This window comes from Oncorhynchus clarkii, chromosome 30, assembly GCF_045791955.1.
Source record: "Oncorhynchus clarkii lewisi isolate Uvic-CL-2024 chromosome 30, UVic_Ocla_1.0, whole genome shotgun sequence".
Lineage (NCBI taxonomy): Eukaryota > Metazoa > Chordata > Actinopteri > Salmoniformes > Salmonidae > Oncorhynchus > Oncorhynchus clarkii.
In genome coordinates this window covers 31,227,552-31,244,369 of record NC_092176.1, presented here as the reverse complement: position 1 = coordinate 31,244,369, position 16,818 = coordinate 31,227,552, and the positions used below count along the sequence as shown (strand labels likewise).

General features: G+C 41.4%; 1 protein-coding gene across 1 annotated transcript; it reads right to left on the bottom strand.

Annotated features, from left to right (window-relative positions):
• Positions 1–6,499: 6,499 nt before the first annotated feature.
• Positions 6,500–16,036, bottom strand: LOC139389692 (large ribosomal subunit protein eL37-like). Its single transcript, XM_071136584.1, has 4 exons — positions 15,938–16,036; positions 15,293–15,428; positions 14,853–14,937; positions 6,500–10,266 (listed from the first exon to the last, which is right to left on the bottom strand). Exons 1-4 carry the CDS (start codon positions 15,938–15,940, stop codon positions 10,197–10,199), a joined length of 294 nt encoding a protein of 97 aa, XP_070992685.1. The 5' UTR covers positions 15,941–16,036; the 3' UTR covers positions 6,500–10,196.
• Between the last annotated feature and the right edge of the window lie 782 nt (positions 16,037–16,818).

The following is a 16,818-nucleotide window of genomic DNA, read 5'->3' as shown; positions in this document are numbered from 1 at the left end:
GAACAAGCGGAAATCATTTATGTAAGCAGGAAGGTTCTCAGACTCAGATTCCTGACAGAGTTTAGAGGTCATATTGTGACCCTGTTAGCACACAGATGCTACTGAAAGGTACAGGTCACTGCTTTCCAAGTTTACACAAGTATAATTGGCTAAACAAACCCTAACGAACTTGGGTCCAAGGCTGTTAACGATGAATTCAAGTCCAAACACGCAAAAAGAATCCCAGATCTACTAGTTAGTAACTGCACACACACACACACACGCACAAAATATTGTGATTAGCAGAAGGCAGACTTCCCATAACTTGAATGAGGCAGCATCTTTCATTAAACAACAAGCGTCTATGGCTCCTATTCAACATGATTCAAGGTCCAGTGCAGTCAAAATTGAGTTTTTCCTTATATCATAATGAACATCACCTGATGAAATTAACACTGTAAAAAGGTGTGATTTTTTAAATCAGTGTTATTTACTGATAGTTCGTCGTAAGGATGAGACCAAGGTGCAGCGTGGTAGGCCTACATTATTACTTTTAATGAATGAACACCGAACAAAAACAACAGAACGAACAAACGAAACGTGAAGCCACATAACTAGTTCTGACAGGCAACTTAACATAGACAAGATCCCACACCAGAAAGTGGGAAAAAGGTCTGCCTAAATATCATCCCCAATCAGAGACAACGATAAACAGCTGTCTCTGATTGGGAACCATATAGACATACAAAACCCCTAGACATACAAAAAACCCTAGACATACAAAAAACCTAGAGTACCTAGAGTCACACCCTGACCTAACCAAAATATATAGAAAACGGAGCTATCTAAGGTGTGCGTGACTATCTGCGTGACAGATAGTTGCTGGCAATCTACACAGGACAGGTTTGCATGGAGTTTTGACTTTCCATGGTGACATTACTATGCGGCAAATTGGTTAATTGACCACAGTTCCAAACCTCTCTGCCAATAATAGCTAGTCTTCAGTTTTCCTCTCCCTACTTGTAAGTAAGCATTTTTTTTTACCCCTTTTTCTCCCCATTTTCGTGGTATCCAATTGTTGTAGTAGCTACTATCTTGTCTCATTGAGACAACTCCCGTACAGGCTCGGGAGAGACGAAGGCTGAATGTCATGCGTCCTCCGATACACAACACAACCCAACCAGCCGTACTGCTTCTTAACACAGCGCGCATCCAACCCGGAAGTCAGCCGCACCAATGTGTCGGAGGCTACACCATGCACCTGGCCACCTTGGCTAGCGCGCACTGCGCCCGGCCCGCCACAGGAGTCGCTAGTGCGCGATGAGACAAGGAGATCCCTACCGACCAATCCCTCCGACCAATCGCTAGGCCAATTGTGCTTCGCCCCACGGACCTCCCGGTCGCGGCCGGTTACGACAGAGCCCAGGGACTCTGATGGCACAGCTGGCGCTGTGTACAGCGCCCTTAACCACTGCGCCACCCGGGAGGCCTGTAAAGTAAGTAAGCATTTCACGGTAAGATGTTGTATTCGGGTGCATGTGACAAATAACATTTGATTTGACTCAGACCACTCCCAGCAAAATTCTTGCTTGAGAAATAGTTTTTTGCTAAAAATATATTTTTGTCCCTAATGGAAATCTATTACAGTAAGGTACTTAATTACTACCCATGAAGGATTTGATATTGATATAGAAATGACTGCATTGGGCCTTTAAGCTTGAACTAGCAATGCTTTGACAAATATGCTGAGAATGGGATATCAACACAGAGTGTGTGAGAGCAACCAACCTCAACATGAGTAACCACAACAGCCACGTGATGTGTGGTGGAGAGAGCAGATAAACTGTGAAAGGCTGTCATTTATCAAAACACGCTACTGCATGGAGTACTTCCAAAGAGACAATAGGGCTTGTTCACTGCAGTAATTGTCTTGTATATTGGCCCAGGTCTGATTGCAACCTTACGTGACACACACTTTTACCAAATGTGTTTATGCCTCTTCCACAAACTACACTTTCATTAGAGCCAGTAGATGCTCATGGACACTCTTAATGTACAAAAATGGGCATAGAGTTGGCGAGCAAGTTCATAAGCTATTAGGTTTCAGGGTCTGGGTTGAGCTAGTGGCCACACTTCCGTCCAGTCTATATTTCCGTCCATTCTCCTGTAACATGGCCATATAATGTCAGTAACTACACATATGTTGCCGTTCTGTGCTGTGCATCACATTACAGTGACAAGGAAACAGAAAGCTGCTTTAAGTCAACAGGACGCACGCCAACATCAATTATCTGTCCTGTGTCTCCTGAGGGCTATGACACTGACTGCTCAGCATCAGGGCACATCTGCTGTCAGCTACAGATGAACAGGACAGTAGACCACTACGTCATTATTATTATAGAATTATACATGACAGAGACCAGAAACTATGGAATGGTAGAGATGATAAACCCGCAGTAATGTGCATAAGCTGTCTTTCTCGGGTAGTGGGGAGAAAAGACAAATCTAATGTAAAGAGGAAGACCAGGCAATGGTTGAAACCTTGTAAAAACAACACTTTTTTCTCGGGGTACAGGTGGTAATGGTTTATAACAGTGTCATTCATTTTAGGCACGTAAAATCTGTAAATAATTAGTATTTCACCAATTGAGGCACTGCATCTCAGTGCTGTAGTCGAAGCCATACAGTGTTAGCAGACCAGGGGTCTAAGGCACTGCATCTCAGTGCTGTAGTCGAAGCCATACAGTGTTAACAGACCAGGGGTCTAAGGCACTGCATCTCAGTGCTGTAGTCGAAGCCATACAGTGTTAACAGACCAGGGGTCTAAGGCACTGCATCTCAGTGCTGCAGTCAAAGCCATACAGTGTTAACAGACCAGGGGTCTAAGGCACTGCATCTCAGTGCTGTAGTCGAAGCCATACAGTGTTAGCAGACCAGGGGTCTAAGGCACTGCATCTCAGTGCTGTAGTCGAAGCCATACAGTGTTAACAGACCAGGGGTCTAAGGCACTGCATCTCAGTGCTGTAGTCGAAGCCATACAGTGTTAACAGACCAGGGGTCTAAGGCACTGCCTCTCAGTGCTGTAGTCGAAGCCATACAGTGTTAGCAGACCAGGGGTCTAAGGCACTGCATCTCAGTGCTGTAGTCGAAGCCATACAGTGTTAGCAGACCAGGGGTCTAAGGCACTGCATCTCAGTGCTGTAGTCGAAGCCATACAGTGTTAGCAGACCAGGGAGGGAGAAGATGATCTAAAAAGCTTCAGGAATTAGTCAACCTTCTGACTCTGTTAAGCCCTACACAAACATAGTTTGGACTCAGAATACAGGCTTAATTCATGGGGTTCAGAACAGTATTAAACACAGCCCGTTCCCATGAAACCAGTTATTAATTACATGTTACACGTTGATCCTCATTGTTGTGTAACATCAACCAAAGCAAATAGGAAAGTCTTAGGCGCTCAAGATGACCTGCATAGAATCAGAAAGTAAAGCCCATCAGATATGATTCAAGCAAAACAATGTGCTAAAGATCTCGCTTCAGCAAGATGTGAACGCATTTACCTCCATACAAGAAAAACATATTCAGCAATAGAGATGCACCCAAGGGAACAGAGGGAATGTGCAGAAGTGCCCATCGAGTCGAATACACACATTGAGGCCAACAGTAAGAATAAACAAATTTGACTTGGCACTTACTCTTCAATGTCATTTGGTTTGAAATGGTCTTCCATTATTGTGTTCAGATTAAGTGTCATTAAACACCTTCACTTGCGTCATTGTTACCCCAAGAAACCAAGAGGCCAAAAATGTACATCTGTTGTTTAGGTTCCAAGAAAACAGACAGGGTAAAAACCTTTTGAGGAAAGCCATGAATTATTTGGTGTCATTCTTGTTATCGAGGTCAATGGAGTTGAAAGGGGGAATAGATTCAGTTCATGTACAGTGCGGCAAAAAAGTATTTAGTGAGCCACCAATTGTGCAAGTTCTCCCACTTAAAAAGATGAGAGAGGCCTGTAATTTTCATCATAGGTACACTTCAACTATGACAGAAAATCACATTGTAGGATTTTTAATGAATTTATTTGCAAATTATGGTGGAATATAATTATTTGGTCAATAACAAACGTTTATCTCAATACTTTTTTGCCCCACTGTAAATCCATGATAACGGACCTTTTAACTGCTTAGGCTTCAGACCTCTTCAGCGGACACATAATAAAGCAATGGATAATATTATATTACAGTCAGTATATGGATAAACCTTTATTATTACTGACATCCACTTCCCTGTCCCAAAATTAGGGAAGTACTGTCAGTGGTCATATTTACAGAGTATACATTATTTGTTTGTTTGTCTGTAGTTCAAGACAAAATGTAAAAGAAAATATATTGCATACATACTTATGCACCACAGCGAGTAAAGACGAGTAAGTAAGGCTATATTAGACCTGTGGAAAAGTACAGCAATACAGTCATGTGGATAACATACTGGAAACACACAAGCATTTCCCAGCTAAAAGCTAGTGTACCAGCCAACTCCGGTCTCCACTCAGTGATTTTTGGAGACAATTTCAGACTTTCACAAAAGCCCAATTTGAGTATGTTTTCGTTCATTTTTCATCATGATTATTTAGACGTTGCCTAGCAACCACAGTGCAGAATTCCCCCATTTTCCCCACATGATTAATCACCCATTACAAACGTTATCAATGTATTTAACCACTGAGCCTTTCCAGATACTCTGATATGCTTCTTTACTCTGTTCAAATTTCATATGAACTCTTGGAAGTGCTTGGGAAGTTGTCTGGACCATATTGTATGTTTATATAGTGCCCATGTTGTATCTTAGCATGGTGTCCTGTCTCTCTATATGAGAGTGCCCAGTGTCCCATCATACCAAACTCTGGCCATGCCCAGGGCCAGCCAGCACTGACTGCAGTCTGATTCCCAACTGTGTGTCTGTTTTAATTGCGGGTTCTCAGAAGACTGATGTGAAACAGTATTTGTTGGGGAATAATATTTAACATGGCTTCCCTCCCTTCAGGTGTGTGATTGAATGAGTGATATAAATGTCTGACAACCAATGGGAAGTGTGGGAACCTTATAGTAAGCAGTGAACATGGGGAACTGGATCTAGTAAAATGGTCACCCTGGAAGACATAGCAAAACAACAACTGGTCATAAGTTCATCAGCTTTCAGACACCCTGACATGTTTTACGAGTTAACATGAACTCAGTGACTTACCAATAAGCAAAAGAGAACATTTCTGACTTTTTATATATATATCGGAACAGGGACTTATTGTACAATCAAACTATTGTGTGTGTGTAATGTACTCTTTGCAAGCTATTTCAGAACTTGGTACAGTAAAGCTTCAAACACTAATGTACTGTATTATTGTGAAATAATGAATTTAATCAAATGTCATAATTTGGATAAATCTCTGCCATATCGGTCTATGGTTGAAGTCAGCTGTCAGCTGTGATGCCTTACCCCTCCAACCTTCTTTCTCACACTCGTCTCCACTGTTTGATTCAAATTGTAAGTGGCATTGATCAACACCAATGGTAAGTGCTTTACCAGAGGTTGGAAACAGATGACAACTACGCTTACTCACACGCTGTATCCGATGTCGCCTCTAAGTGTGTTAGCGGGGAGCTGGGCCTAGCAAATACGTCAAGATCTAAGGGACTGCAGATGTGGGTTGAAGTCCTCCAATGAGGGTCATGCCAAAAAGGTTTCTGGGGAGGGAGAGCCTTTAAAAGGACTCATATTAGTGTCCTCTCTCTCCTTCTCTTCCAGGATTGTGGTCACAATGAGTTTTACAGGAACTGAGATCTCCTCCACTGTTGCGGTTGCCTCGGATTACAGCCACCCTCCTTAATGAGGGAAACCTGACCCTTCCGTCAAACAGTGAAGTCATGCTGCTATGATAAAGATATATATTTTATTATACTTAGAATAGCTGAATTTTAACTTCTTTGTTAGAAGAATAGAATAAGCAATGTGCTTGGCTGTTTTTCATTGTATTATCATTATATTAATCATGTAATACAGAGGTACTTTCTCAGCAATGTGCTTTGAGATGTCAGTTTAACATCTGTTCCAGTTCACCTCTGTTCACCTGGAACCCTAAACATATTTCCTGTTGAGTATTCACTGGTTGAGGATCAGGTTTTTGAATCTAACAAATTGCTTGTCATCCAAGGACATGCTGAAACTTGTGCTACACACACTATAAAATACAAGGTTCGATCCTCCGGCTTAGGTGTGCTAATCGGGAATTCACCGTGACTGACTACCAATAAGTCCCCGAATGTGATGAGCAAACAAGGCAATGGGACCAGACATTCCAGTTTACTCACTTTGAGCTGATGTGAACATAAAAAAGAACATTGCTGCCTAATAACAAACCTGGGTTTGATAATCAATAATGACGTAACCAACATTAGGTTCAGTCAATATACATTTGAAGGTTTGATCATTCTGAACTTTGCACTAATAACAACCCCAGACCTTCTGTGCCAGTGGTTTCTTTATTCAACAATTTCAAAGGACAAACATCTAGGGCCCACATCCTTTGTAGCAACATTCACTTGTTTCCTTTCAGTGAAATTCCAAACTGCAACGACCCTGTCCCACAATAACAAAGAGTCAAGCTGTTATGCATCCGAGTGGTTGCCTTATCTTTTCTATCACACACGTCAGAGGTAAACCATCTTCTGAACATTTCAAATAGAACTCAATGCACTGTGAGGAGTTTCTACCGGAATTAAGATGGCCATGACAGCTAGGTCTAAGTGTTTGGGTTGAACTCTTAGTTTTAAACCATTTGGTTGTGTAAACACTCCCAGAACACTTGAATCAGAGTGGAAACTAAAGGAGTAGCCTAAATAAAACAAATGTGTTAGGTTCTAAATGAACCGAGTAGAAACTCACAGACGATTAGTAAAGCTCAAACCAAGTTTATTCACCCAAATGGTCAGACAGCTGAACAGACAAAGACATGTTCCCACCAGAACAAGTATACACATCCCAATTTAGGTGAAGTATCCTCCTTCCTTCTGAAAATGACATCTGTATTACTAGGCAGGAAGTGATGCGGGTATTAAACTGTTCCTTCTCCCTTAACGTGACCATACCTTTCAAGTTTAGAAGTCAGAACCCGTCATGAGTTTGGACATATCAGGCTGTTCGATATGGATCCTTTGGTAGGCTATATTACCCCCCTTACAAAAGGGACCTCTGAAGTCCAGCTACCTTTTGTACTTAGTTGATGCTGACATACTGTTAGGTTCTAAATGAACCTAATAAAACTCACGGACACTTAGTAAAGCTCAAACCAAGTTTATTCCCCCATTAGGTCATACAGCTGCATAAGACCAAGACATGGCTCCACCAGTGGTAGTATATATACCCCAATTTGGGGTGGAATCTCCCTCTCCTTCCTCCCTTAACGTAACCTGACCTCGGCCCCCTTCCTCACTAAACCACATTTCTCCACCACTATCAGTACCTGCCAGCATGTGATCGTGTTTCCTTCACTCAGTACATTCCAAGCTTAATTGTCACCACCATACACATTCCTCCTACAGACTTTAACTTATGGTGTAGGCCCTAGACCATAGCACTCTATTTCAATAGGATACCTGATAATGAACACTATTACAAGTTTGAGTCAGAACCCAGAACCCATCAACACCAACAGACTACATTGGAGTAAATCCCTCATGTTTTATGCACTTGGTATCAAGTTGTCTTTTAAAAAGGGTTGTCTTCTTGCAACACTGTCAGTAAGAAAAACACAAACGCAGATAAAGTTCCTCCTAAGTGCTGACAGAGACACGCCATCATGATGCTTATCATACTCTCTCCTCACCCGTGACCTCTAGTTTGAAAATGTTGCAGAATAATTAAACTTACCCTAACCTGATAAACCACATCATCAACTGTCATAGCTGTCACTATCAAGGGCTTTTACCCAAACGTTAAACGCTCTGGCCGACATGACTGACACGTTCTTCTCCTTTCCTGCTGTGATAAACTATCTTCATTTCCGCCTCTACATCCTGTATGGACTAACCACAATGTTTATTTTGAATTTCTTTTTAGAGTCTTCATTGTAAAGACGACCAGCTACTTTATGATGAAGCTCCTTCTGTATTCTGATAGAAAAAAAGCATATACAGCCATGGAAATCCAATTCAGTTGGAGGTCTACTATGCCATGGGCTAATGGGAAACTGGATAAGATGGAGAACTTTCACTGTAAAGCAAAACACCACTCCCACCTTATACGGGGTCAGCTACTAATATCAGGGACCTAGATTCCAATTCGACATTTTCTGTCAAGCGTCTCCAAAACAGTCACATGGACATGTTCAAATGAAATAACACTCCACTACCACCTACAGTTGAAGTTGGAACTTTACATACACTTAGGTTGGAGTCATTAAAACTCGTTTTTCAACCACGCCACAAATTTCTTTTTAACTAGTTTCGGCAAGACGGTTAAGACATCTACTTTGTGCAAGTCATTTTTTTCAACAATTTTTTTTTTACAGACAGATTATTTCACTGTATCACAATTCCAGTGGGTCAGAAGTTTACATACACCAAGTTGACTGTGCCTTTCAACAGCTTGGAAAATCCCAGAAAATTATGTCATGGCTTTAGAAGCTTCTGATTGACTCAAATTACGTCAATTAGCCTATTGGAGGTGTACCTGTGGATGTATTTCAAGGCCTACCTTCAAACTCAGTGCCTCTTTGCTTGACATCATGGGAAAATCAAAAGAAATCAGCCAAGACCTCAGAAAAAAAATTGGAGACCCTCCACAAGTCTCGTTCATACTTGGGAGCAATTTCCAAATCTGTACAAATAGTATGCAAGTATAAACACCATGGGACCACGCAGGCGTCATACCACTCAGGAAGGAGACGCATTCCGTCTCCTAGAGATGAACGTACTTTGGTGTGAAAAGTGCAAATCACTCCCAGAACAACAGCAAAGGACCTTGTGAAGATGCTGGAGGAAACAGGTACAAAAGTATCTATATCCACAGTAAAACAAGTCCTATATCGACATAACCTAAAAGGCCACTCAGCAAGGAAGAAGCCACTGCTTTACACTAAAACACTGTTGACATGTAGATATGAAAAGAGCCATTAAGGTTGGCTTCATTTATGATAAATGAAAGCCAAATAAATGTCTTGTTACATGGACTTCTTCATTTCTTCTAGTGATCATGTTCAGTGAAAGGAAGAGGCCATAAACATTGCTTTGAGACACTGAGTGGCCATGCAGGAAAGCCTAATGGACATCTGCTCTGGCAAACTGACAGTGTCACCTGTGAGCTAAAGAGCAAGGAAGGGCAACTCTAGCCCTCAGGGCCGAAGAGGTTTCACCTTTATCCCCCATCCCTAGCAAAACACCGCTGATTAAACTAACTGCATCCTAAACTGAAGATCATGATTAGTAGAAAATTGGTGTCAGGTGTGTTAGCTGGGGCAAAAGTGTGACACCAATCAGGCCCCAGAGGACAGGAGATGCCCATCCTTGGTTTCGAGGATGTATAGGTTTGGGCCTATTGAAAACAGACACAGCATAATGTTTGGTTAACCACAAGGATCACCGCCTGGATAGCAGCCGTAGTGAAACCCTTTGAATTTACTGACAAACAGTGATTTGTAATAAATGTATTGAAGCAGATTACCATAGCAGTTAGTCTCTCTCCATGGAGTCACTGAGACCCATGACATTTTCACATCTTATCTAGTAGTATGAGTTGTGGGAAATATATTTCTTGATAGAACTGCTAAATATCTGTGGGTTTTTTTCGTCCTTCGTGTCTCCTTTGTCAAATCACAATACTGTGACTCCTTAAACATTTTTCTGCCTTTGACTGTTATACTTCAAAGGCAGAAAAATGTTTAGCATAACAGTGGATTATTTCAGATGTTTGTTTGTTTTGTTGATCTTCTAGAAACAAAAACCATGGAGAAATGTGTCCCTCTGCTGGTTGCAGGAAAACCCTTCCATCAAACAAGTTCTAGTGATAGAACTGAAAGTCCCATGACTTACTGGTTGCTGCTAGGGTTATTGTCAGAGATAACATTTCAATGTTGTTTATCTTCATTGTATAACTTAAAACTGACCAAAGAGGACGAGAGGCGATGAAGTTGTCATTTTATGATGACTTTATTTCAGACTCAGAGTCTAAGAAGAGCTGGAGGCAGCCACTGCTGCTCTCTTGGGCTTGGGGACAGTTCCCTCACGGAATCCATTCCTGGAAAAGACCAGAGAAAACAAATTGGAGGAAGCATGACAATGAATTGTAAATTATACTGAACAAAATATAGAAAACATCTGAGCAACTAACCGATCGCTGCAGCTGTACATAGTCCATCGGTAAATAGCCCACCCAATTTACCTACCTCGTCCCCATACTGTTTATATTTATTGACTTTTCTGCTATTTTGCAGACCAGTATCTCTACCTGCACATGACCATCTGATCATTTATCACTCCAGTGTTAATGTGCAAAATTGTAATTATCCGCCTACCTCCTCATGCCTTTTGCACACAATGTATATAGACTTTCTTTCTACTGTGTTATTGACTTGTTTACTCCATGTGTAACTCTGTTGTCTGTTCACACTGCTATGCTTTATCTTGGCCAGGTCGCAGTTGTAAATGAGAACTTGTTCTCAACTAGCCTACCTGGTTAAATAAAAGGAGAAATAAAAATCAAATAAATATGAAGTGTTGGTCCCATGTTTCATGAGCTGAAATAAAAGATACCAGAAATTTCCCATACGCACAAAGGCATACTTTTCGCTCAAATTTGTTTACATCCCTGTTAGTGAGCATTTCTCCTTTGCTAAAATAATCCATCCACCTGACAGGTGCGGCATATCAAGAAGTTGATTAAACAGCATGATCATTACACAGCTGGATGTTTACTTTTTATTTAACGAGGCAAAGCAGTTAAGAAATTGTTTACAATGACGGCCTACCAAAAGGAAAAAGGCCACATGTGGGGACAGGGGCTGGGATTAAAAACTAAAAATACATCAAATTAAAATAAGACAAAACACACATCACAAAAAGAGACATTACATAAAGAGAGACCTAAGAAAACATAGCATGGCAGCAACACAACATGACAACATGGTAGCAACCTTGTGGTGAGGACAATAAACAACCACACAAAAAGGTGTGGTTTTGTCACAACACAATGCCACAGATGTCTCAAGTTGAAGAAGCATGCAATTGGCATGCTGACTGAAGGAATGTTCACCAGAGCTGTTGCCAGAGAATTGAATGTTTTTCTCTACCATAAGCCGCATCCAACGTTGTTTTGGAGAAACTGATGAAACAGAGTTTGCATAACCGAAGAATTTCTGCAGACTGTCGAAAAACGGCGCAGGTTAACTCATCTGCGTGTTTGCTGTCCTCACCGTCGATGGCCACTGGCATGCTGGAGAAGTGTGCGCTTCACAGATTAATCCTGATTTCAACTGTACCGGGCAGATGGCAGAACAAAGAGCCCCATGGTGGCCGTGGGGCTATGGTATGGGCAGGCATAAGCTACGGAAAACGAACACAACTGCATTTTAATCGATGACAAGTTGAATGGACAGAGATACTGTGATGAGATCCTGAGGCCCATTGTCGTGCCATTCCTCGTCGCCATCACGTCATGTTTCAGCATGATAATGCATGGCTCCATGCCAGCAAGGATCTATACACAATTCCTGGAAGCTGAAAATTTCCCAGTTCTTCCATGGCCTACATACTCACCAGACATGTCCCCCATTGAGCTCGTTTGGGATGCTCTGGATCGGTGTACGACAGCGTGTTCCAGTTCCCGCCAATATCCAGCAATGTCACACAACCATTAAAAGAGTGGGGCAACATTCCACAATCAACAGCCTGATACACTATGGAAAGATGTGTCGCACTGCATGAGGCAAATGGTCACACCAGATACTGACATGTTTTCTGATCCACGGCTCAACCTTTTTATTTTAAGGTATCTTTGGGAATACAGATATGCATCTGTTGGTCAGTCATGTGAAATCCATAGATTAGGGCCTAATGAATTTATTTAAATTGACTGCTTTCCTTATTTGAACTGTAACTCAGAAAAATCTTTTAAATTACTGCGTTTATATTTTTGTTCAGTGTACACACACATGTACACACACATACACATACAACTGGCCGTGATCGGGAGTTCCATAGGGCGGTGCACAATTGGCCCAGCGTCAAACGGATCAGGGGAGGGTTTGGCCGGGGTAGGCCGTCATTGTAAATAAGAATTTATTCTTAACTGACTTGCCAAGTTAAATAAAAAAAATATGATATTTGATACCTTTAAAATCTTCAGATCAATTACAAATATTTTCCAAATAAATAGCCTACCACATCGGCAATAACATGGAAAGTTAAATTTCTGCATGGATTAACACTGGTCATAGGAGGATATACTACTCTCCCAATCCAGTATCTGGGCACATTGTAAATCTGATATTGGAACCGACCCGGTTTAGAGCTTACTTTCTCCTGTTCGTGTGTGTGTGTGTTTATGTATGTATGCATGTATATATAGTGTGTTTTTGTTCTATTCACTTTATAGTATATTTTTTACTACTGATATTGATTAGTGCATTGTTGGGAAAGAGCTTGCAAGAAAGGCATTTCACTGCATTTTGAATGTGACGAAACTTGAACTGAATCTAACATCAAGTCTTAGGTCTGAGTAATGTGATGAGTCTGGTAGTTCACTAGCAACATACATAGCAACATCTACTTGTGCCAGGTACAGTGCATTCGGAAAGTATTCAGACCCCTTGACTTTTTCTAACAGTCTTATTCTAAAATGGATTCAATTGTTTTTTCCATCAATCTACACACAATACAATATAATGACAAAGCAAAAACATGGTAAGATGATTTTTTTGCAAAAAATAAATAAAAATGAAATATCACATTTACATAAGTATTCAGACCCTTTACTCAGTACTTTGTTGAAGCACCTTTGGCAGCAATTATAGCCCCGAGTATTCTTGGGTATGATGCTTCAAGCTTGGTACATCTGTATTTGGAGTGTTTCTCCCATTCTTCTCTGCTGATGGGGAGCATCGTTGTACAGCTATTTTCAGGTCTCTCCAGAGATGTTAGATCGGGTTCAAGTCCGGGCTCTGGCTGGGCCAGGCAAGGATATTCAGAGACTTGTCATGAAGCCACTCCTGCGTTGTCTTGGCTGTGTGCTTAGGATCGTTGTTCTGTTGGAAGGTGAACCTTCACCCCATTCTGAGGTCCTGAGCGCTCTGGAGCAGGTTTTCATCAAGGATCTCTCTGTACTTTGCTCCCTGACCAAGACCCTTCTACCCAGATTGCTCAATTTGGCCTGGCAGCCAGCTCTACGAAGGGTCTTGGTGGTTCCAAACTTCTTCCATTTAAGAATGATGGAGGACACTGTTCTTGGGGACCTTAAATGCTAAAGACATTTTTTTGGTAACCTTCCCCAGATCTGTGCCTCGACACAATCCTGTCTCGGAGCCCTACGGTCAATTCCTTCAACCTGATGGCTTGGTTTTTGCTCTGACATGCACTGTCAACTGAAGGACCTTATATAGATAGACAAGTTTGTGCCTTTATAAATCATCATAAATAGAATTTCACAGGTGGGCGCCAATCAAGTTGTAGAAACATATCAAGGATGATCAATTGAAACAGGAAGCACCTGAGCTCAATGTCGAGTCTCATAGCAAAGGGTCTCAAATACTTAGTGAAAAAAACAGATTCCTTATTTACCTGTCATTGTGGGGTATCATGTGTAAAAAAAAAAGTTGACTAAGCAAGTCAGTTACAGAACAAATTGTTATTTTACAATGACTGCCTACCCCGGCCAAACCCTCCCCTAACCCGGATGATGCTGGGCCAATTGTGCGCCGCCCTATGGGACACCCAATCATGACCGGATGTGATACAGCCTGGATTCAAACCTTGGTCTGTAGTGACGCCTCTTGCACCAAGACACAGTGCCTTAGACCGCTGCATCCATGTGTGTGTGTGTGTGTGTGTGTGTTAACTATTTAACTGTACTAGAATGCTTTAAATGACCACTAAAATGTAAAATATCTGTTATCGATATCTTTTTATTTGGCAAGGAAAATATTTATTATCGGTATCGGCCAAAAAAAGTCCCTAGCTGCAACAAAATGTAGAAAATGTCAAGGGGTCTGAATACTTTCTGAATGCACTGCATTAAATAAGCATTCCAATTTGGCATTCACGATATCAAAGGTAAAATGATTAGTCAGCAAGCACTTCAGTCACTCACAGCAATGGGCACTTGTCAAATCATGGCAGTGTCACCATTTATAACGCAGAAAAACACATTTCACGAGTAGTTTAACAGTCACCAACTCCAAATAAAACCAACATCACCTTCCTTCCTGGTGTATTGTAAGATGATCATATCTCAACATCAACAAAACTAAGAGGGTTCAACCCAGCATTGAAAAGCATCTGTGCAGAGCCACCTAATCCACCTTGGCAAAACTAGCTAGCGATATCATATTGGTTACATTGGGCCAATTAAGGACAGACAAGATTCGTCTCAACTGATTCCGCAGGTCAGATTAAGGGGGCAAATTAGGTGCTTCTCTGCAGTTAAAAATTATACCAATGTCACATTCAACAGACAAAAAAAAAAAGCAAGCTGTGGAAAAATGGAGGTACATACTCCTGCCTAAAGAACAGCTAATCTTTGTATTCCGAGGAAACATTGTCTTCTGTTTGCACCTGATGTATTATGAAAATCAGCCCTGAAATTCATTGCAGGGAGGATGTTGGACTCACCTGAATCTGCGGTAGACAACCCTCAGGTGTCTGATACGGCCAGACCCGGTGGTGTTGCGTCTCTTGGCCTTGGCACTCCAGTTATCTGTAAAAGTGTAAGGATGAGCGTGTTATAGAATCAATGAAGAGCAAAACCGCTGTACAGACACATACATCAGTGTGACAACATGGTCAGCTTGACCAAACTCCCACAAAACAAAAGTCTGGAAGTGCAAAAAGTCACTATTGCACGTGAGGACATCTGGAATTTTTCAACTTGTTTGACATCACTGGAAACTTTTGACAGGATAAGCTCTGGTAAGTTGACCTGCAGCATCCATCCATCCATCCATCCATCTAGCTAGTGTCACTGATGGTCCCTATTGATAACATGAATGGACTGCACTGACTGATCAAATTTTACTAAACTATCTGCCAAGACAACAGCACGAGCCACTCACACTTTCTCTTGCGCTTTTCGGGGTAGCCACACTTTCCGCAAGATGACTTTTGAAGGTGGTATGCCTTGGAGCCGCACCGACGACACAGGGCATGCGTCTTGTTGCGACGTTTACCAAATGATGACGTTCCCTTCGTCTGTGACACAGGTGAAAACACATTTATGGTGACCAATTAGAATTTACAGTTCATTTTAAACAATACATCACATAAGATGGCTGTATACGTTAACTACATGCTAACGTTAACAGGCTAATGTTGAATGATGCTAGCTGGTTCCACCTGAGAAAACTAGCTACTTTCCTTGTTTTGTAGGATGACATGGACATACTAATGAATGCTATTGTCAAAATCGTTTCCTTTATGGGGACAAATAATAGCAGTCAATTTGAGATGCAGATTGAAAATTATTTGGAAGATACCCATCTACTTTGAGCGTCTGCGACATACAGTAGCTAACGTTAAGTGTTTGCTACGTTACAGTTTATTAATCGGGTTTGTAGCGATTATGAAACTAACACCATTAAATACTGAGGTCTGCCATAATTCAATGCTTTCATCTTCACAACAAACATGTAGTTGATCAAATGAGAACGTTAATTAAAGAGGATGATTTCAGATTCATGTTACACTGCATCCGCGCTTACCATCTTCTTGCCGAAGTAGACACGATAGAGGACGGAAAAGGGTATTGAGTTGCAGTAAATTCAGTCCGTACTTATTCCGGTGCAGCAAACTGGTATGCTGTAGCGACACAAGAGCAGAGAATATTTGTTCCTTTCACTAGCAATTGAAGTCACTAAATTAACACTGTATGTTTAAATGTAAGTAGCATATTCTGGTATACAAGTTGTATTGTATTATAAACTGGTTACCAACATAATTAGAGCAGTAAAAATATATGTTTGGTCATACCCGTGGTATAGGTCTGTGTGGTTGGAGCCCTGAATGCTGATTGGCTGAAAGCTGTGGTATCAGACCGTATACCACGGGTTTGACAAACAGATGTTTATGGCTCTAATTACATTGGACACCTCAGGGGTTTGTTGTACAGTTGAAGTCCACAAATTTGCTATGGGATTCAGGTCAGGGCTTTGTGATGGCCACTCCAATACCTTGACTTTGTTGTCTTTAAGCCGTTTTTCCACAACTTTGGAAGTATGCTTGGGGTCATTGTCCATTTGGAAGACCCATTTGTGACCAAACTTTAACTTCCTGACTGATGTCTTGAGATGTTGCTTCAATATATCCACATAATTTTCCTTGCTAATGATGCCATCTATTTTGTGAAGTGCACCAGTCCCTCCTGCAGCAAAGCAGCCCCCCACAACATGATGCTGCCACCCATGTGCTTCACGGTTGGGATGGTGTTCTTTGGCTTGCAAGCCTCCGCCTTTTTCCTCCAAACATAACATTGTTCATTATGGCCAAACAGTTCTATATTTGTTTCATCAGACCAGAGGACATTACTCCAAAAAGTATGATTTTTGTCCCCATGTGCAGTTGCAAACCGTAGTCTGGCTTTTTT